Source organism: Leucoraja erinacea, chromosome 3 (genome assembly GCF_028641065.1).
Source record: "Leucoraja erinacea ecotype New England chromosome 3, Leri_hhj_1, whole genome shotgun sequence".
Classification (NCBI taxonomy): Eukaryota; Metazoa; Chordata; class Chondrichthyes; order Rajiformes; family Rajidae; genus Leucoraja; species Leucoraja erinaceus.
Genome location: NC_073379.1, coordinates 39254955 through 39278558, shown reverse-complemented (window position 1 = coordinate 39278558; position 23604 = coordinate 39254955). Strand labels below are relative to the sequence as shown.

General features: G+C 41.7%; 1 protein-coding gene across 1 annotated transcript in view; it reads right to left on the bottom strand.

Moving 5' to 3' along the window:
• Positions 1-713: 713 nt before the first annotated feature.
• tbc1d2 (TBC1 domain family, member 2) overlaps positions 714-23604 on the bottom strand; it is a 62349-nt gene continuing 39458 nt past the window's right edge. Inside the window, exons 9-14 of the mRNA XM_055632472.1 lie at positions 20771-20952; positions 17699-18202; positions 14213-14333; positions 12876-13061; positions 10962-11083; positions 714-4975 (exon numbers count right to left, since the gene is read on the bottom strand). Of these exons, the coding sequence (XP_055488447.1) occupies positions 4780-4975; positions 10962-11083; positions 12876-13061; positions 14213-14333; positions 17699-18202; positions 20771-20952 (1311 nt within the window). The 3' untranslated portion in view covers positions 714-4779. The remainder of the gene's footprint in view (positions 4976-10961; positions 11084-12875; positions 13062-14212; positions 14334-17698; positions 18203-20770; positions 20953-23604) is intronic.

The window sequence follows — 23604 nt, the reverse complement described above, 5'->3', positions numbered from 1 at the left end:
CCTCATATGAGAGTCCCGCCATCCCAGGGATCAATCTCATGAACCTACACTGCACTGCCTCAATCACAAGGATGTCCTTCCTCAAATTAGGAGACCAAAACTGTACCCAATACTCTAGATGTGGTTTCAAATATGGTGAAGTTAGTTATTACAATAATCAAGTGTTGTTTAAAATTGAACATCTCTATTGATGTTTGGTTATATTTAAATATGCAGCTTGATTCTTTAAATGAAATATGTACAGTATGTTTCCCAGAAGAATTAATTCAATTTATTAATTATGGTAGAATGCAACATTTAGATTAAGGGGTAATGTAGAACAGTGTTTATGTTACTAAACTAGTAATGCAAAGACCCAGACTAATTATCAGGAGTTGGCAGTTTAAATTGCAGCACTTTAACAGAATAATTTATGTTGATAATGACATCAATTTGTGATTAAAGAAAAACTAGTAATAATAAAGAAGACATTGAAACTACTGTATATTTCCCTAAAAACCTATCCACCCTGTATGTAAATATGGTATCTTTACACACTCTGTCTCAGGTCACATGGGCCCACAGTAATGGCTTCAAATCTTAATTGAACTGTGAAATGCCCCCAAAACACCACACATTTGAAGGGCAATTCCAAAAACGGCAATAAATACCACCCTGTTGATAATATTAAAAAATTGATCAAATAAATAACACTGTATCAATTCAACTTTGCAGTCTATTTTTTTTAATTTTCTATAAACCTTTGCAAACAAGTTAAAGAAAATACACTTTAGAAAAAAGTCTCCAACATTCCACAGCACCATTTGAAACATTTTAATACTTTTATCAAAAATATACACCAATTTAAGTCAACACATAACATTTAGAAATAAAGCAAGATTTGATTTGATTTATATGCTTGTTTATGGCCAAGTATACGTGGTCCTTTAAATAACAAAATAAGTGCTGTCAAAGGATGTCACACAATGAAGGAGTGACATGCAACTCTTTAGAAATTGGTGGGTTGAACAATTATGAATGCACCTTTTACTCAAAAATATATAAGCATTTAATAAAAAGCAATTGGAATCATTTTCTATTTGGGTTAGGCTGAATATTTATTGACTTTAGATTTGTAAACCATTAAAAAAAACCTCAGAAATAAACCAGGAAGCTTTGGAATCTAAAAGATTTGTGCGTTTATCGATCTCAGGCTGAGAGGGATGGGGTGAAATTAACATACAAAGCAGAATTCTAATGGGAAGGTACGTCTTTGGCAGGTGACAGTAAGAATCAGACCAATTGGACCACTTGTGTTTCCTCTGACATCTCAAAGATGTTTGAGTTGGTAGGTTAATTGGACACTGCAGACTGCCACCCAGAGTGTGGGTGAAATCTATGGGGGAGTTGATGAGAATATGAGGATAAAAATATATATTTGTGTAGGATTAATGTAAATGAGTGATTGATACTTGACATGGACACTGGGTATAAGGGCCTGTATCCATGCTGTAACTCTCTACAACTCTACGGTTGTGCTTGTACCCTCAGTTAAATAGCCTACTAACACATGCAACATGAAGCAGCCACCTGCAGGAATGGGACTTCACTGCACTTTGCAGAATAGGACACAAGATAAATGGGAGGGAAGAATGCACGAACATTATATGCTTGGGCTTTTGAGAACAAAGAGATGGTAAAATAACATCATCAGTGCAGTAGTGGCTGGCTCTGTTTAATAAAGTGCATGTTTACTAATGAGGCTTTTAAACATATTAGCAGAATATCACCTCAGTTGGCACAATTCACAAAGCACGAAGTAGACATTATTTTGCAAAGGAAGATTAAATTAAGCTTCTCAAGTATTGCTTCGAGTAGATTATGTCTGACAGCCATATAATTAATCTAAAAAATGAGAGTACTTAGTTCAGTTTGCACTAAGCACTTTATAGAGATTATTATGACAAAACCCAACATAACTGTGAAGGGTCTCGACCTGAAAACGTTGCCCATTTCCTTTCCTCCATGGATGCTGCCTCACCCACTGAGTTTCCCCAGTATTTATGTCTACCAGCAAAACTAAAGTCAGGTTTGCATATTTGGAAGACTCTTCTCTCTAGGTTTATCTTTGCAGACTTAAAAAGTACGAACCAGTGTGTGACATGAAATACTGTTATTTCCTTTAACTCTGATGACAATCACAAGTAGCTGTATGACTCAATTATTGTTCACCTTTTTGGCAATTTGCCATGCATGGCTATTTTCAATACATTTCCAATGAAAACCATCATTTGCATGTTAGCGGTTGCAAATATAGTTACTACATGCTCCAAAATAATGTACTGTGATAATTTTAAAGATAATTGTGAAATAATCTATAATTTTTGTTAACAGAAAAATTGAGCATTTAACATTGCATCTGTGCTTTTAGATTCTGATGGCTTTTTTTTTTAGAAAGATACAGACTTAATGACTATGCCCACTGACACCAAATTTGAATGACACCGTTAACCGGAGAAAAATGTGCACACACAAGAACGAAACCCCAGAAAGTGATGCACGCTGGAAAAAACAAAATGCTGGAAACATTTTACAGGTCAGACAGAATTTGTGGAGAGAAACAGAGCATTTAACACTTCAAGTCAAAGATCCCGTGTCACAACCAAGAACCACACGGTCAAAAGCAGTATCTGGTAGGTCTTTATGTTTGAGACAAGACCCTTAACAACATATCTTAATGTCTCTTTAAAAGACGACACAATACACCTGGGATTTTTGGAAGCAGTAATTTTTTAAAAATCAGTTTCTCACATTGTGGAACAGGCAACAGTCTCCTGATAGGGATCATGGCGACAAGTGAGGAGAAGGTTAGTAAAATTTATGCCCAACTTCTGTGACTGCAAAAAGCAAAACATAAAACTGCAGATGCTGGAAATTTGAGATGTAAACAGAAAATGCTGGAAACACTCCACAAGTCAGGTAGAACAGGAGAAAGAAGCAGAGTTAACATTTAAAGTTGATTACCTTTCTGGCATTGCCAGCATTTTATTCTTATTGCCCGATTTCTTGATCACCGAATTAGTTTCCTTCTAGAACAATTAATATTTTCTAGCTCATACTTAAAGGAAAACAGAAAAGATAAATTGTCCCAATAATTTATAATTAAAGTTATCTAAATTATAATGGCAAACAATTAATTTACTCATTATAATTTGATCATTTGTTTTATTAATTTGTTAGAAGATGAAGCTTGCATGAAATCAAATAAAATCCCTTTGATGGAGTAAAATGGATTATTTTTCTCCCCAAAAAATCAATTTCCAAATTGTTGGGGGCATTAAACCTCTCATTGAGCTGATAAAGAAGGTGGAATTATTTTTCCAAACAACAAATTAATGTCAGGTCAATTGTCAATATTACATCAGAAATGGATAGTTTTTACTCTGAGCCCAGCACATTCATGGAAAGACTGGGTAGATTAAATTGGTTTTACAGTTTAGCCCTGATGTCAGTGCTAGGGAAAACAGGGTCCATGGTGTCGGTGTTCTCACCAGCCAGTGAATGACCACAACAATACAGTTTTGTCGAAGATGGCACTTTACAATGAAAGTTGACGACAAAAAGGGTCTTTAGGCATATTTTGGAAATATATACTTTTGGCTCGGCTCTTATATCAAAGTTTTCACTGGCTGTCTTCTAGTCTAGTTTAGTTTAGAGATATAGCACGGAAACAGGCCCTTCGGCCCACTGAGTCCGCACTGACCGGCAATCCCCGCACATTAACACTGTCCTACACTAGAGACATTTTATACATTTATACAAAGCCAATTAACCTACAAACCTGTACGTCTTTGGAGTGTCTTAACATCATAAGATCATCTCCCGCCTCTCAATCATTAGGAAAACCAGTTTCCAGGACCAGAGTACATTTGGATAACTTTTCTTGCTGAGCCAATGGCTTCAATAATCCCGTTCATTAGACAAAGTCAGAGTTAGGGTGAATTTAGGTTGGAGTTGGAGTGCACCCCAAAACCTAGCTTAACAAATACCCAACAAGATGAAACTCCAGACACAGCACAAGAATTTCTTCTACAAAAACCTCTGGGCAGCACATACAAGATCACCAGTCAAACGTTAACAGTACATAAATAAAGATAGTTTCTCACTCATTCAGGGGCACTGCCATCCTCTCAAGAAATACATTTGAGATTAAACATTTTCCCCACTGGAGACCAAAGAGAGAGGTCTACACATAAATCCATTTATAGAGCTAATATCTAAAGCATGCCAACCCAGTCGGTCAATGTGTGCAAACCTTTCTGCTGAATTATCAATCAGCCACCAAATTTATTCCTGTGCAATCAGTCATCAGGTCTAATGTCCTGCATTGTTAGGATCTCCCATATTTGGAGCTCAGATGAATAAAAATCAGGAAGAATCCCAAACAAAATAAACAGCACAAAACTACCTGGAATACCTTGAGATAGATTAACCCGTCTTATTCATAGGAAGCTTTGGCATGAGAGGAGCAAAACTATTCCGACTTCCAAGGGACACTCTTTGGAAAGGCCACATTTGTTTTCCCAATAGCTTTGAGTCTGTATCTACACCCTGCTTTTTCTGGCCAGCAATACATGGCCACGATAAACATGAAATAGGTAAACATAATTTAAAAAATCTGGCAACTTTACTCGAGTGCATTCTCCTGCAAACGTATCTTGCAAGAATCTTAGAAGACAGTCAGATTTTCAAAACCTCCTGTGTAGAAATGTCCAAGTTTGAGGTTGCAGGACAAGCTCTCTATGTTTCTTCCTCATCCTCGCTAAGAACAGCAATTAGCTCCTTGTGTTCTTCTCTATCTTTCACGTATTCTACCCGTATCTTCTCCAGCTCCCTCAGCTCAGCTTTGAGTTTCTCCAGATGCACAGTTCGTCGGTTCTGAAGCAGCCTCATGGGGAATGGGTTCATTTCAACAAACGCAATGTTCATGAGTTTCCTGTGGGATGTCAAAAAGAGAATGAATGTCTGAAACAGATGAGAGAGAACATATAGCACCGCTCATGACCTCAAGATATTCCAAAGTGTTATGTAAGGTGCAAGGTGACTTGGATAGGCTGGGTGAGTGGGCAAATGCATGGCAGGTGCAGTATAATGTGGATAAATGTGAGGTTATCCACTTTGGTGGCAAAAACAGGAAAGTAGATTATTATCTGAATGGTGGCCGATTAGGAAAGGGGGAGATGCAACAAGACCTGGGTGTCATGGTACACCAGTCATTAAAAGTAGGCATGCAGGTGCAGCAGGCAGTGAAGAAGGTGAATGGTATGTTAGCATTCATAACAAAAGGATTTGAGTATAGGAGCAGGGAGGTTCTACTGCAGTTGTACAGGGTCTTGGTGAGACCACACCTGGAGTATTGCGTACAGTTTTGGTCTCCTAATCTGAGGAAATACATTCTTTCCATAGAGGGAGTACAGAGAAGGTTCACCAGACTGATTCCTGGGATGTCAGGACTTTCATATGAAGAAAGACTGGATAGACTCGGTTTGTACTCGCTCGAATTTAGAAGATTGAGGGGGGATCTTATAGAAACTTACAAAATTCTTAAGGGATTGGACAGGCTAGATTGTTCCCGATGTTGGGGAAGTCCAGAACAAGGGGTCACAGTTTAAGGATAAGGGGGAAATCTTTTAGGACCGAGATGAGGAAAACTTTTTTCACACAGAGAGTGGTGAATCTCTGGAATTCTCTGCCACAGAGGGTAGTTGAGGCCAGTTCATTAGCTATATTTAAGAGGGAGTTAGATGTGGCCCTTGTGGCTAAAGGGATCAGGGGGTATGGAGAGAAGGCAGGTACGGGATACTGAGTTGGATGATCAGCCATGATCATATTGAATGGTGGTGCAGGCTCGAAGGGCCGAATGGCCTACTCCTGCACCTATTTTCTATGTTTCTATGTAGTCAATAGAGTGCTTTTTAAGTTGTGGTCAATGAACTCAACAGCCAGTTTGTGGACAGAAAACTCACACAAGTAGCACATGGTGGTGATTGTCAGTTTTTATAGCACTACTTGAAAAATAAATATTGATCCAAGACACAAAGGAGAAGTTCTTCTTTTAAACAATGCTATGGAATCTTAAAAGGTTCCTGAGAAGAAAAGACTGTCTCAGTTTAATCACGTATTCACAAGGCAGTGCAGCACTCATTCAGCACTGTACTAAAGCAACAGTGTAGATTGTGTGTGTCCACTTTGCTGGACTTGAACCCATAATGTTGTTAATTGGAGGTGGCTTTTCAACTCACTAAGATGTGACCGCTGCGCAAAATTGATTTGTTACATAGTATATATGGAAGGATGAGGAATTTATGAATGCCCTCACCATCTTTTTGGGCGTAACGATAATTTTCAGACATTGTGCCCTTTCAATCTTAGATTAGAATTAGAAAACTGAGCAGTGAAGTGCCTTCCTTCTTCTTGCGTACACAGCCTAAAGTTGTACGACAACTTGTTCTATTTGATCTTATTTGATTGTGCACGCCGGGTTGATTGCATTCAGCGAAACAGGGCGGACCACGTGAAAGTTGCAATCTTCCAGCCCAATGAAGTGCCAATCATCACAGACCCCAGGGGGAAATACAACATTAGAGCAGGTGGCACAAAGTGCTGAAGTATCTCAGCAGGTCATGCTTTATGTTCCAGACCTCCTCCATTGCCATCTTATCTTATCTAATCACCTTTCAAGAATAGCTATCATACTAATGGTATGTTCAATACTCTCTTGATCAGGTGTGCAAAAGGTAAGTTTTTAAAGTTCAAGGACAATGGGGGAAAACAGCAGATCCCTCTCCCCACCCCCCATTGATGTGCTCCAGCAGTTTGCTTTATGAAAATTGGTTGTTTTTTTTGGTCAACACAAATGATACTCAGTTTTTATTCTGGATTAACTTCAAATCTAAGAATTTAAATTCTAAAATGCCATAGAATTATTTGATCATGCTCTAGAGTCATGGATGACTGGTCAGGAACCTCATTACCAGACTACCTTGCATGCGAGCCTAAAGACCAGAATGTAGCGATAAAGACACTGAAGCCCGCTCCATCTTTCAGTAAATTCATGGTTGGCCTGATCTTGGCTTCCAACCATTAATCTCAGTGCATCTGATCTAAAATCTACATTTCAGCCTCGAGTATACGTAACGTATCAGATGCATGTGATGCCTCAGCCTTGAATACACATGTCACATAGAATAGTACAGCACAAAAACAAGACCTTTGGTCTAAAATGCCTGTGCCCCACAAGATATACTTAATGACTCAGCCTCGCATGTACATAGAAACATAGAAAATGGGTGCAGGAGTAGGGCATCGGCCCTTCGAGCCAGCATCGCCATTCAATATGATCATGGCTGATCATCCAAAATCAGTACCCCATTCAGGCTTTATCCCCATATCCCTGGATTCCGTTAGCCCTAAGAGATAAATCTAACTATCTCTTGAAAACATCCTGTAAATTGGCCTCCACTGCCTTCTGTGGCAGATAATTCCACAGATTCACAATTCTCTGGGTGAAAAAGGTTTTCCTCATCTCAGTCCTAAATGGCCTACCACTTATTCTTATACTGTGACACCTGGTTCTGGACTCCCCCAACATCGGGAACATTTTTCCTGCATCTACCCTGTTCAATCCTCTAAAAATTGTATGTTTCTATAAGATCGCCTCTCATCCTTCAAAACTCCGGCAAATACAAGCCCAGTAGACCCATTCTTTCATCATATGTCAGTCCCTTCATCCCAGGAATTAACCTGGTGACCTACGCTGCACTCATACAATTAGGAGACCAAAATTGCACACAATACTCCAGCTGCACTCACCAAGACCCTGTACAACTGCAGCAGGACCTCCTTGTTCCTAAACACATATCCTCTCGCAATGAAGGCCAACATGTCATTAGCTTTCTTCACTGCCTGCTGTACCTGCATGTTCACTTTCCATGACTGATGTACAAGCACACCCAGGTCTCGTTACACCTCTCTTTCTCCTAATCTGACACCATTCAGATAATAATCTGCCTTCCTGTTCTTATCCACATTATACTGCATCTGCCATGCTTCTGCCCACTCACCCAACCTATCCAAGCCACCCAGCAGCCTCATAGCATCCTCCTCGCAGTTCACACTGCCAACCTATTTTGTGTCATCCACAAACTTAGAGATGTTACATTTAATTCCCTCGCCTAAATCGTTAATATACTGAATATTGTAAACAACTGGGGTTCCAGCACCGAGCCTTGCGGCACCCCACTAGTCACTGCTTGCCATTCTGAAAAAGATCCGTTAATTCCTACTCTTTGCTTCCTATCTGCCAACCAGCTCATTTTCCATGTCAATACCCTACCCCCAATACCATGTGCTCTAATTTTGCACACTAATTTCTTGTGTGGGACCTTGTCAAAGGCTGTTTGAAAGTCCAGATACACCACATCCACTGGCTCTCCCTTATCCATTCTACTTGTTACATCCTCAAAAGATAAGTCAAGCATGATTTCCACTTCATAAATCCATGCTGACTTTGACCGATCCTGTCACTGCTTTCCAAATATGCTGCTATAACATCTTTAATAATAGATTCCAGCATCTTCCCCACTACCGAAGTAAGGCTAACATCTATAATTCCCCATTTTCTCTCCCTCCCTTCTTAAAAAATTGAGATACATTGACTACCCTCCAGTCCACAGGAACTGATCCAGAGTCAAGAGAACATTGGAAAATGATCACCAATGCATCCACGATTTCTAGGGCCACCTCCTTGAGCACTCCAGGATACAGACCATCAGACCCTGGAGATTTATCGGTCTTCAGTCCCAACAGTTTACCAAACACCGTTTTCTGACTAATGTGGATTCCTTCGGTTCCTCCCTCCCATTAGATCCTCAGACCCCTTGTATTTCCGGGAGATTGGTTCAGTCTTCACCGAGGAAGACACAAACAAAATACTCGTTTAACTGTTCTGCCATTTCCTTGTTTCCCATTATAAATTCACCTGTCCCTGACTGTAAGTGACCTACATTCGTCTTCACCAATCTTTTCCTTTTTACATACCTAAAGAAACTTTTACAGTCAGTTTTTATATTATCTGCAAGCTTTCTTTCATGTTCTTTTTCCCCCCCTTTAATTAACCCCTTTGTCCTCCTCCCTTGAGTTTTAAATTTCTCCCAGTCCTTTGGTTTGCTGCTTCTTCTGGCCAATTTATGTGCCTCTTCCTTGGATTTAACACTATCCTTGACTTCCCTCGTCAGCCACGGTTGAGCCGTCTTCCCAGCTTTATTTTTTCGCCAGACAGGGATGAACAATTTCTGGAGTTCATCCACGCAGTCTTTAAATCTTTGCCATTGCATCTCCACTGTCAACCCTTTAAGTAGAATTTACCAGACTATCCTAGTCAATTCCCATCTCATACCTTCAAAGTCTTTATTCAAGTTCAGGACCCTGGTCTCTGAATTAACTGTGTCACTCTCCATCCTAATGCAGAATTCCACCATATTATGGTCACTATTGCCCAAGGGGCCTTGCACAACAAGATCACCAACTAATCCTTCCTCATTACACATTACCCAGCCTTGGATAGCCTGCCCTCTAGTCGGTTCCTTTACATTTTAGTTTAAAAACCCATCTTGTATACATTCCAGGAAATCCTCCTCCTCAGCACTGTTACCAATTTGGTTAATCCACATGTAGATTAAAGTCACCCATAATAACCTCTGTACTTTGTTACACACATCCCTAATGTTCTGCTTGTTGCAACCCCCAACCTCCCTACTGCAGTTTGGTGGTCTGTATCCAACTCCAACAAGCGTTTTCTGCCCTTGGCTATTTCGCAGTTCTACCCATACTGATTCTGCAGCATCCAAGCTAATGTCTCTCCTTGCTGTTGCATTAAACTCCTCTTTAACCAGCAATGCCACCCCACCTCCTCTTCCTTTCTGTCTAACCTTCCCAAATATCAAATACCCCTGCATGTTTAGCTTCCAGCCTTGGTCACCCTGGTGCCATGTGTTTGTAATTCCTCCTATATCATATCCCTTAACTACTAACTGCGCATTCAATTCATCCACCTTATTTCGAATGCTCCTCGCATTAAGGCACAAAGCTTTCAGGTTTGTTTTTCTTATCTCCCTTCTACCTTTTGCTTCTGTCCTCCTTTTATGGCCCTCTGTCTCCTTGCAATGGGTCCCCTTCCCCTGCCCTGTTAGTTTAAACTTGAACTTTCCTGCACTCTCAATCCCGTTAGCTGCACGGATACGCTGCCACGTTATTGACTCCACCCCCACACTTTTTAAGTTTAAACCCACCCGTGTAACACTAGCAAACCTTCCTGTCAGAATGTCGGTCCACTTCCAATGACTCAGCCTTCATAGCCATCTGATGCAGAGCACTCAGAAGATTTGAGAAGAATTCTTCATCGTGGGACTACCCACATCCTGAGATTATGCTCTCTAATTGTAGATTCCCCAACCAGGGGAAACAAACTCACTGCACTAGTCTCTCAAGCTCTTTTGGTAGCTTGCAGGTTTATGCAACATAGCCTCTCATGCGCCTGCTCAATATTTCTTCATACCAGAAATCAATTGAGAGAATCTTCTCTGCACTGCCTCGGACGGAATTGAAACCCACAACCAGGAAGTGAGAGTGGTATAGTGAGGAACACCATTCCACTTTGGTTTGGTTGATGATCGCAAATGAGGGCTGGAGAAGGAGGCGGAAAGCAATGACATCTAGCCTGTGGAACCAAGTCCTCCATCAAAACCAAACAACCAGATTAAACACATTAATAAGAATACTTTCCAATCGACACCAGCAACATCAGATTACGTGTACAGGGTACTTCATCAGGCCAATAATGATGTTGTTATTATTAATAGGAACTCTTTTTTAAATTATCTACAATTTTTGTCAATTTCTTTTTAATGAGACTTGGTTCTTACTTTTCCTCAGAAATGTTCTTGGTCAGGCATTGCAGATGATCATAAATTGCCAGGTTGTCGTGAAGTTTGAGAATGTCTTCCTCGTTGCACTTGAAGATTGCCAGTGCATACCGAAATATAACCTGCAACAGAGATAGTGTGCGATGGCCTCAGTTAAAGCACTTGCAAGAGTCAGGAATATCCCAGCGGTATGAACATTGACTTCTCTAATATCAGGTAGACCCTGCTTTCTCCTCCCCTTCTCAGCTCTCCCTCAGCCCACTGTCTCCGCCTCTTCCTTTCTTCTTCCACCCCCCCCCCCCCCCCACCCTCCATTCAGTCTGAAGAAGGGATTCGACCCGAAACGTTACCTATTTCCTTCGCTCCATAGATGCTGCCTCACCCGCTGAGTTTCTCCAGCATTTTTGTCTACCTTCAATTTTCCTTCTTAAACAGGAATATCAGTGTTGCAACCTCACCTAGCCACTATCAAAACATTTATCATGTAGGGAGATCAGCGAATGTGTTTATACAAATGTATATTTTCAAAAGTCTTAGCTTTGCTGCATAAAGATTTTACATTCGAGTTGATCCTTGTAAAGTAAGGTCACTCTCAACTTCTCCCATCTCTGCACCACTGGTGCCTCAAAAGTTAATCTTATAGCCGAGGCAAAATAAGTCATTAAAATACCTTCAAAGAGTTCCAAAATAAATGTGCTTTGCTGTTTAAAATCAGTTTACCACACAGCATCAAATTTGTGTATATTCATGGTTATTTTAGCATCGGTTTATAATTTGACTCCTAACAATTTTTTAAATAGAAAACTTCCCCAAATAACATAACAGTACCGGCCCAAACTTTGTTTCCAATCTAATTTAGAATCTCACTGGCTTGAAAATGACAGCCTCCAATTATTTTTAGAACAAAGAAGCTTGGCTAATCCCCGAAAATATGTTTCTTCAAAGGACCATTCCACTAACTGTATTCGATCACCTCTTCCAACTTCAAATACACCCTCACATATGCTTTGACTGTTTTCCAAATGGAGATTAAAATGATGATCCCCTTTGGTTTCTTGCTCCGAGAGCTGCTACTGTACATCCAAGTTTGTCATTCACTGCTGCACTAAAGAGGTCATGTCATGCAAGCTTCCTACTCAAGGAACTGAGTAGATCTACTGTCTACTGATCTACTTTCCCTTTTACGCCACAGGAGCAGAGAGAGTTAGCACAGGAATTTGCAACCACATGTCATGTTTCTATGGTCGTTCGAAGTCCAGCCATTCACAGACAGAATTACTCTTCAAAGAAACCTTACATGGCAGAAGTGGCTGGATGTAGCTCTGTGGCCATGGCACATACAAAGGACGAGCCTCCTGAAGGCTCTGATCTTCATCAGGCAGTCGAGGTCCCTCTGACCACCACCTTCTGGTTATTCAAGCAAATTCCTCACATACCTTATTGATATTCCTTCCCTGCACCTACTGGGTACTTCCCTTTACATCTAATTGATCTTGACCAAGTAATTTGATCTTTATCTTTACGAGTGTCTGTTCAGTATTTATTAGATTTATTTTTGGAAGATGGCAAGTGGGCACCGTGGTGGAGTCACAGGACCTGAAATCCACAAGTTGAGACTAATGATCTTAAGGAGAGGGTTGATTCTTATATAAAGCACATGGTAGACATTGCTGCCTTGCTTCTTCTTATCGATTCCACATCACAAGATTGGAAATAGTTCAGCCAGAGCTGAATCCACTTCCCGGCTTCTGCATACAATGGCATCTTGTGCTTCTTGTGCATAGTGGTGGAAAGATTGGTGGAAACAGGGCTGCGGCGTGAACGCTATTTCCTTGACCCCTGCTGCCTTGCTAACTTCACTATACTCCTGCACTTATTTCCTAAAATCAAAAAAGACCCTGATCTTCTGAGTACCTTTGTTCCCTCATAGAGGAATGCATCCCAGACCCGGAGGAGGATGTCACTCAGCAGGCTGTCCACAAAAACCACCAGGAACCAGTTGAATGTGACATAAGAGAGATCTACATTGTACTGGTCGAAGTGAGACACCAGCCGAGGCATCTTCTCTGACAATAGATCCTTAAACACCCTCTGGTCAACCTGTAACAAAATAAAGAAATAATTTAAATGGCACAAGTAACATTAATCTATGTTTTTAATTCACAATCTTCTACAAAATGAATGAATGGTCAGGCCTAAAACCAATGCTTTATCTTCTTTGGATTTGTGTATAATGGTGGCCTACACTGTCCCCAAACTCAATCACAATGCTCAAGTCCTATCCAAGTCACCTCCCTTGCAGCCTATGAAGAAGATCGTAACAAATAGTGGGTTGTGACCGTTTTCTCCAGCGAAGTGTAGCTGAGATGTGACCAAAAGGATTTCCATGAAATGGCGACGGGAGCTTGATTGGTAGATATTGGACCACCAATTATTAAATTTGGAGCAGAAGACAATATCACAAAGGTGACAATGAAACAACTGGATTGTTGCAAAAAGAAACTCCCATCTGGCGCCTTCATGTCTTTCACGGAAGAACATATACCATCTTTATAAAAATACCTCATGAACAATTCCAAATCCACATTTATGCAGTTCCTAAGTTTTAGGAGCAGATTTAGGCCATTTGGCCCATCAAGTCTACTCTGCCATTCAATCAAGGTGAATCTATCAACCCCCATTCATCTGCCTTCTCCCCATAATCCCGACACCCTTACTAACCGAGAATCTGTCAATCTCTGCCTTAAAAATATCTATTGACGACCTCTGCAGCCATCTGTGGCAATGAATTCCACAGACCCACCACCCTCTGACTAAGGAAATTCCTCTTCATCTTCTTTATAACAGTACATCTGTGTACCCCTTTGTCCTCGAGTCCTAGACTCTCCTACTGGTGGAAGCATCCTCTCCACATTCACTCTATCCAGGCCTTTCACTATTCGGTAAGTTTCAATGAGGTCCTCCCCTCATCCGTCCAACCCCAGCGAGTACAGGCCCAGTGCTGTCAAACAAGCATCATATGTTGATTTTACACCACCTAATGAAAGAGTCGGGAAACCACTCGGATTGAGGGGCAGTAAAGGATGGGCAATAAATACTGGCCACATAGTGCTACCCATATTCCTTGAAAGAATTAAGAGAAAACAACTCTACTTCAATCCCAAAAGATGGCTTCTCAAAGATCTTGCACTACTCTCCACAAAGAAGTTTTAAGCCTTGTGTTAATTGAGTGATGCAAGTGAGTCTCGCACCTGGGAACCCGTGAGAGTTTTGCTGTAGTAATCTTCTGGCATGATGCAGTCAGCAATGGCGACCAGGCACCAAAAGGCATCTTCTTCTTCCTGAAGCACCAACAACGCAATACCCGCCAGTCTGGAAAATGATTTATTTTGATATTCAATAATTAAAACAAATGTTTCCATCCTTTCTATCAGTAACACCTTCCCGACTCCCGAGCTTCATTCAAGTTACAGGCAGAGAAAAAAATAATTTGCAAAAAAATGTTTGCATTTCTGTGGTGTGTTTCATTACCTTGTAACATCCAAAGTGCGAGTCCTTTGTTAGGTGGGAAAGCGCAACAGATATTTGTACACAGGCAGCTCCCTCAACCAGCAGATAAAGTGACATGATATTCCATTAACCACAATGTTGGTTGAAGACTAAATATTGCCCAGGAGTAACTTTGATATGCTGTTCGATATTGCATGTTCATCAGAGAGAGCAGAGTCTCACATTCATGTCATCACTAACATTCTTCTGTGTAGTACATCTCCTCAACCTTTCCTTCATCCCTTCTCTCCCAACTGAATAGCATTAATTAGTGGGATTTGCATAGCTGGGACACCCCTGGTTATCTGACCACCTTCCTTCCTCTATAACCTTGAGTTCAATCAAAACTCTGCTGTCTAAACAGCCACCATCTCATTCACCTGTTACCCTGTTCAATGGATTCCTTAAATTTCAAATTTCCAACCCTACGCTTACACCCTTTAATGGCCTCGCAATCCCCTAGCACATTGGACCCCCCAGTGATATATGCCCCCCTAATTCTTGCCTCTTGCGTGTCAATGACTTCTTTACCAGCGGGCCATGATGTCAACAAACGAGTTCCAGTTCCAGTTCCTGAAATTTCCTCCCAAAGACTCTCTTCCTTTAAAACACAAAGTGCTGAGTTCCTCCAGCAGTGCATGTTTTGCAAGATTCCAGCATCTGCCATTTCCTATGTCTCCCTCTTTCTTTAAGTTCTTAAAATCTACATTTTTGACCACACCAATGAACCTTTCTTGTCGGCTTTCTTGTTCCAGGCATGAGCACTTGTTATTGTTTTTGATCCTACCTATTAAGCTTCACTCCTGAGTAACAGGTTGGACTGGATTGTAAACTTGCTTTCGTACGGATGAACCGTTCCTTACTGCTCAATGCAGTTATTCAACAGTGAATGAAATCCTACCATTTGTGGCCAATGCATACATTAGCTGGAGTCAGTTCAACTGAGAGTTGAAAATTTTAATATAGATTAACTGAGTAAGTTTGTAAGGGAATTTAACTCAGACAAATTCAAGGTGATGCACTTTGGAAAGTTACACCAGGCCAGGACATGGGCGTGTTGCTGAACAGAGAGACCAAGGGGCGCTAGTATATAGTTTCCTGAAAGTGGAAACATAGGTAGACAGGGTAGTGATGATGTACAGCATGGTTGCCTTCATTGGCTGAGACACCAAGGGTAATAGTTGGAATATCATGCACCAGTTGTACAAGGCATTAAATAGGCTGCACTAAGAGTATCGTGTGGAGTTCTGTTGCCATGTATTAGGCATGAAGGGATTAAGCTAGAGAGGGCACAGAAAAGATTCACAAGGAGCTTGCCTTGATTGGGGGGCTTGAGTTATCACAAGGTTGGTGAGTGGGTCTGTTTTCCCAGGAGTGAAGAAGCCTGAGAGGTGACATAATAGAGGTGTATACAATTATGAGGCATAGAAGAGTAGATAGCCAGTCACTTTCCCATTGTAGAGGTGACAAAGTGAAGGTTTAAAGAATATCCTAGGGGTAAATTATTCACAAAAAGAGTAGTGGATTTCTCGAATGAGCTGCAAGAGGAGGTGTCAGAGGCAGGAACAATAACAGTATTACGAGACATCCTGACAAGTAATTAAAGCGATATTAAATTAATGCAGGCAAATGGGATTGAGATAGACATGATGGTTGGCATTAATGTGGTGGGCCCTAGGACCTGTTCTATGATGTACATCTTAGTGACAATTTAGCTGCTATATATCTTACAGCAGTAATTATAGCTTAAAAATGTATGAAACAGATTTTGGGAAGTTCTGTAAGTGATGTGAAAGGTGCTATTAAAAGAAAATCGTCCATCATCCCATTTTACACAATATACATTCTCAGTCAACAAACTGTTCTCAACTCCAAAGCCTTCCATACAAGTAGAACAAACTCAGGATTGGTTTAAAGCAACTTGGGATTATCACAATCCGGAGCTCAGCTAGCGTTGGAAATAATACATATGATTGAACATGGAATCAATGCAGGCAAGTGAGATGAGTATGGATAGGAATGACAAATAAATTGATTCTGATTCTGATTCTGAATGATGGTAGGCAGGAATGCTGAGGGCCGAACACTAAATTCTGGAGCAGGAATTGCTCCGGGCCCACGTCCTGTTCTAAGCCAGCGCAAGAGGTAGGCAGCCAAAGTATAGAGACGTGAAAATAGTGGGTGTAGAAAAAGGGAGATTCCCATCAATTATATTTAAATGGAGAGGACCCAAGTGGTGCAAAAGCAATTCACAGCCAATCACTATCAGTCCAGAGTTGCACATAGGACAGACTAAGGTTGGCAGATTTCCTTTCATCAGTGGCAGCATGGGTGGTCTGTCTACAAGAGCAGCACAGCAGTGCAGCTGGTAGAGCTGCTACATCACAGCACCAGAGACCCAGGTTCAATCCTGCCCTCGGGTGCTGTCTGTGTGGAGATAGGACATTCTCCCTGTGACTGCATGGGTCTCCTTCAGGTGCTCCAGTTTCATCCCACATCCCAAAGAAATGCTGGGTTTGCAGGCTTATTGCCCGCTAAATTGCTCCTAGTGTATAGTGTAGCGGCCCGGGTGGCATGCTGGGCAGTGCTGCTCCCCACCATGTTGACATTTGGTGTAATCGTGGCATCGGGTAGGTTGCTGCTGATGATTCAGGAGGGCATGCTGGCTGAGGTGGACGTTGAGCAGCCACACATACGGAGCCTGCAGCCGGTCCCAAAGCGGCTCCAGCTCCAGCCGTGGGCAGCTCTGGAAGGGGGGCGATAGGGTTAGGCATTTTCCTCTCAGTGGAAATGGCGTGACCCCCACTCTACACATTGGCAGTCAGTAGGCTTCAGTAAACTGGGGAACGCACTTCATTAATTAGGCGGGTTCAGGAGCCGGTGAAACATGGGACCAATGCGGCAGTCCCGTACTCAATGTTCCCATATACAGCTATATCTCATTTGAGCACAAGATGATGCTGTTACCTTTTCTAATCAGCTTATTTAATTATTGTGCAATCTTTTGCACTGATGAGTTATGAATTCCTTATCAATGATGTTTTATCTAAATCTGTGCTAAATTTCAAGTAGATACCAGACATGGGTCACAAAAGTTAAAATCTAGAGCCCTTTTGGCACCTCGGCCCATGGCCTAAACGTTTCAATCAATCAATGAATGTGTGTGCATGTGGCACAGTGGTGGATACCTGTTCAGTCCCTGACAGTACCCAATATCTGGGTTTTGCCATGAGTATGCCAGTAGCATCCGGCGCAACATCTGAACCATCTTGGAAGAGGGCGAGCTGAAGTGTGTGTTATTGGTCAGTGTCCGTGGGAGGTCCAGCTCGATCTGCTTGGAGGCTGCTTGCTGCTTGTTCTTGCAAAGCTTCAGCAGCTCCTGGTAACGGTTGCTGCCGTATCGTTCCCTGATGTGTCGAACCCGTCTATTGATGCACCATTTCCAAACATGCTTTCGATGCTCCTTGGGGATGCCATTTCTGATCAGGTTCTTTAACTCTGGTGACGGCATGAGTTCTCCAAAGTTCTTACCGGACAGTTGGTTTTCCCACCTCACCTGGATGTTTTTCTCCTGACCATCCTGGCCGAGAATCAGGTCGTTGGATTTTCGTTCAAGAGCTTGGATTTTGGCTAGGATGTTTTGGTCCTGCACTGGGGAAGATACCAACTTGAAGCCATATTCATCATGCTCACTTGGGATTGAGGATGGGAGAAAGTAGGTGATAGAAACAGTTTATTAGTGAACATATTAGATTGTCACATGTACCAAGGTACAGTGAAAAGCTTTGTTTTGCATGCTGTCCACACAGATCAGATATACCAAACATAGATACAATCAGTTCAAATTTAAGTACAATAGATTGAGTAAAGGGAGGCTACAGAATGCAGGATATTGTTCTCAGATTGTAGTGCACCAGTTCCTTAGGTAGCTGCAAATGACCAATAGCATCAAATTGTGTATCTAATGATTTTAACTTGACAAAAAGTCCTTCACAGGAACCTTATCAACTAAAATTAAGGAGATGTTAGAGAGAAGCTTGGTCAGAGTGGTAGAATTTACAACAGGATCTCGTTTAATTGGAAAAGTGGGCAGAGGAATGGCAGATGGAATTTAAATCAGACAAATGCAGAGTGAACTATTTAGGGAAGTTACAAAAGGGCAGGACATAAACAGTCATTGACAAGGTGCTGGGGAGTGTTGTTGAACAGAGAGACCAAGGAGTACAATTGCAAAGTTTCTTGAAAGTGGCAACAGTTAAGGGCCTGTCCCACTGAACGAGGTAATTCAAGAGTTTTCCCGAGGTTTCCCCTGATTCGAACTCGGAGAATGTCCGTAGCGGGTCCGTAGGAGTTCGTGGATGTGTCGGAGCGGCTCTTAATGCTAACGGTAGGTACTCGGGAAATCCGGTAAACTCGTGATGTTTCTTAACACTGCAAAAAATGTCCACGAGTAAAAAAATACTCATGATGAAAAAACTGGTTACTTTTTACTCGTACGAACCGCTTCGAGACATCCACGAACTCCTATGGACCCGCTACGGACATTCTCCAAGTTTGAATCAGGGGAAAACTCGGGAGAACTCTTGAATTACCTCGTACAGTGGGACAGGCCCTTTAGACAGGCAGGAGAGGAATGCTTATAACAGGCTTGCGTTCATTGGTCAGAGCACTGAACACAAGAGTCATGTTATAGCTGTAGCAGACATTGATGTGACCACACTTGGAATATTATGTGCAGTTCTGGTTACCATCTTATTGGAACGATGTGATTAAGCTATAGTGGGTGCAGAAAAAAATTCACATGCTTGTGGCTGGGACTAGGTTATAAGGAGAGGCTGGAAAGGCAGGGTTCTTTGCCCTGGAACAAGGGAACCATACAGAGGTTGAAGACCCTTCGTTAGATCTGTAAAGAAGACCAGCTCATTAAGCTTCAAAGACCAGAGGGGCATGAGATGAGAGGGGCAAGTTAAAAGGAGATGTGCGGGGAAGGATTTTTGTCTTACATAGATATCTGGAATGTGATGCCCGGAGTGGTGGTGGAAGCAGATATGACGGTATGGGAGGCTGCTAGCTAGGCAAATTAATATGGATCATGTACAGACAGATGACCTTAGTTAATCTTGACATATGTTTAGCACAGAGATTGTGGGTGGAAGGGCCTGTTCCTGTGATGTACTTTTATATGTTCTACTTACAATTATTGGCTGGAAGACAGGTGTAGTGGACAGAGGTTTGGGATCTCTGTTGAACTATTGACTAATGAATCTTTTACATTCATTAGAGGTCGAGGCAGCTTTTGGAGGAAGACTTATTATTCGGAACACAGAACGGGAATGGGAGCATAATATCTAAATACAATGGTGGCTTAATGGTGAGTGCCCTCCCAGAGACAGAGGATTAAGTCAAGTCTCTATCCAGAAACCAGTTCACAAAAACATAAGACTTATAGTGCAAGAAAGTGACTCTGCGCCATTGTCTTTTGGATGAGGTGTTCCACCTGTTCTTCACTCAAATGTAAGAGAGCACGGAAGAGTAGGATAGATCTCCCCTAATGCCCCAGCCAATTGGTAACCCTTAATCGACATTATTAAAGCAAATTATCTCTGCATAATTGCATTGCTGCTTGGGAGATTTGCAAAACACAAACTTTCTGTGTGTTTTCTAGATTACAACAGTGATCTACAATTCAAAAGAACCTCTCTGGCTGGAAAGCCCTTCAACACCTTCATGGATCACAAATAGTCTAATTTTCCCTCCAAACACCTATGGTAAGATTATCTGTTCCCCACTACCAATTTTAAGAGCCTTAAGAGCCCGAAGAGCCTGTCCCACTTTCACGACCTAATTCATGACCTCTGCCGAGTTTGCCCTTGACTCATACTCGCAGCATGGTCGTCACGAGGTCGTAGGTAGGTCGTGATGCTAGTCATAGGTGCTCGTGGCATCAAGTAGGTCGGGGCGTTTTTCTAGCCTGATGAAAAATGTCCACGAGTAAAAAAGGTCGTGAGTTAGGTCGTGAAAGTGGGACAGGCCCTTTATTTCCTTAAATTATGCAAATTATAGCAGGGGCTGAGCAAAGCTGTTTCGAAAATCCAATCCAGAGGCAAGGAGAGTAGATACAATGAATTTCACATAATTATGTTTTTATGGATAGAGCTGCCGATGTTCTTTCATAGGCACAACCCGAGGTGACATGTATGACTTTTCTTTAATTCTTCAAAATATATCACCTATAAAATATATCACCTTGTTTTACTCACCTGCAAATCTGGCCAATTGCAAGATTGGATTCCTGCTTAATCTCCCATTTCAGCTGCTCAGCAATGAATTGCTTTACTATTTCTTGGCAGGTTTCATCTTGGCCACTTATGTTTTGGAGCTTGTGAAGCATGACCAGGTATTTACTCTCAATCTGACAGTATCTGGCCTCGAGATATGCACACTGGAACAAGAGAAAGGGAGGTTCCAAAAGTAAACAAGAATATCTGCTCATTTAACTGTGCAATGACGTAATCCAGAAAGTAAATGGAAATTCCAGACAAGAGTCTTTCCAACAGAACAGATAGTGAGCAATGGTTCTAATTGGTGGGAGAATTAGTAATCATTAGAAATTGCACTTTAAGTAAAATGCAAAACTTTTATATAAACAATGTTTTTTTGGTCAGAGGCTTGTGCTTTGCCTAGACAGACATTGAAAGCAGATTCTAATGGAATTTGCCAAAGGGGATTGAACAAATACTTTTTAAGGAAATATTTTGGCAGGTCTGGGGGAATAGGATTAATCACAGATTCAGAAAAGGTTTCAGAATATCCTTCAAATACCTTCAGTGACAAATATCACGAGGAAGGAGAGACAGTAGAAAGATTCACAAAATACATCAAGGCAGCTTCTGGACATACTCTGGGTCTACTGGCTAGCTATATTGAACGCAACAATTTGGGGGAATTTTGATGTGCTCAGCAGGTGGCAACACCAGTCACCCACCTGCAACTTCATGGGCCAAATTGGATTGGCTGTGGAAAGCAGTTCTAAAGCCAGACACTCTGAAGTCTACCTCCCCAAAATAATTGAATGCTGTGCACATTGGAATTTGCTATCACTCCCTGTGGGATCGAATCCCCGTTTGTTTGAAAAGGGATTCCTGACAAGATTAACAGGGAAAAAAAGCAAGTTGTTTCTTTTTTACATCTAGACGTGGCAGTATGCTGTACAGTATTGTCATTCCTCATTGTCACCGAGTCCAAATCCTGCCAAACTTCCTGCTAATAGCACTGACGGGTACAGTCACTGGCAGGACTGCAATGGGTTCAAGGTAAAGTCGATCTTGAGAGGCTTAAACTACTGCTGGCAGCCCATACCTTAGGAATAAAAAAAAGAATAATTGCAAACCCAATTACATCCATTGCTTTAGCTCTCAGTTACTGACTCGGTGTCTGCAACATGTCATTTGGTACGTCAGACAAAGCAACTGCCAAAGTGCACTTTGTATCTTGGATGACAAATTCGAACTTGCATCAATCTCAAATAGTTGTCAACAGTTTACCATCAAATCAATTGGAAGCACAGTGAAAATGTTATACAAAACAGTAGGAGCCCTTCTTGCTCTTCAAACCGAGGGAGGTTTGCCTCCATCCTCTCCTCTTTGTTCAAGATTCCAAGATTTTCAATTAATTTGATTCAGTTTATGAAACTTCACTCTGTTCATGCCCTTTCAAGCAGAGTACCTGAGATTAACATTCCTTAATAAAAATTACTCTTTGTGTCCCACTCCGGTTCCTTAGCCAACTTTCTTAATTCCGTGTGCTTTGGTCATTGTCTGTCTTGCCAGCTTACATTCAAAATCCTCCTTAATCTTGTGGCCTCTTTAAAATTCACTGCTTCCAATGGATTTGATCTTGACAACTATTTGAGATTGATGCAAGTTCTAATTTATCATCCAAGATACAAAGGCTTAGTTTTGTCCAACGTGCTTCATTAGGTTAATACTGCCTTTTCAAGTTTGCCTGGTTTTGTTCGCAATCTGCCTTTCGGAACTCAATGAATTTAACCTGGGTTAATCCGTTGACTTTGACAGTGATAATAGACTGAAAAATATGCAGTCACAATGTTAGTTTGTGGTGGTGTATGTTTCGGATGATAGTCCACAATGCCTCAGCATACTGCATTTTAAAATGTCAGATCTGACTATCATATTTTAGTGGAATTACAGTGCCAGACAAAAGAATGAGGGTACCTGAAATGGGTAATGGTATGAAGGTAAGAGGCATGCCACTTAGGATTTAGATGAGCAGAAGATCAGTGGGTTGCAGACATTTGGAATCCTCTATATCTGCAGGTTATGGATGCTCAAATATTATATTTAAGGCTGCGTTAATGGACTGTGGGATACTAAGGGAAGGGATCAGGTGAGAGAGTAAAGCTGAGGAGGAGCCTCAAACATGGTCTTTTGAATGGTGGGACAGCCTGGAGGCCTGCTCCTGTTCATAGTTATTATGCTCTTGCAAAGAGAGAATGGCAACTCCAGTTCACTGGAAACAAACAAATATTAATTGATATAAAAACCCGCCATTGTATTTACAGCCAACTTTCTCAAGTTCAAGTTACATTGTCACATACACTAATTGGTGCAGTGCAATTTGAGTTACCATACAGCCACACAGATAAAATAAAATGAACACAACACTATAGAATTTAACATCGTGGAATCAACATTTCCCACTGTGAGGGAAGGCAATAAACTTCAGTCGTCTTCCTCTTGTCCACCCGTGGTCGGGGGCTTTGAGCCCTCCGCAGTCGCCGCTACGGTGGCCCGATGTTCAGGCCCTCTCGCCGGGATGTTTGGAGCACCGGCGTCAGAACGGAAGAACACTCTCAGTGGCTTGTAGTTCCAAATCGTCCACTTCTTACCGGAGACCGCGGCTTCTGAAGTCCACAGGCCGAGCTGGGCGGAGATTCAACACTGGCGATCCCCGGCAAAGGATCTTTAACTCTGCGATGTTAAAGTCAGCGCCACCTGCGGCTGGAAGCTCTGCAAACCACAGCTCCACGGTGTTAAAGTCGGCAGGCCCAACATTCCACAGCTCCAACACGGCG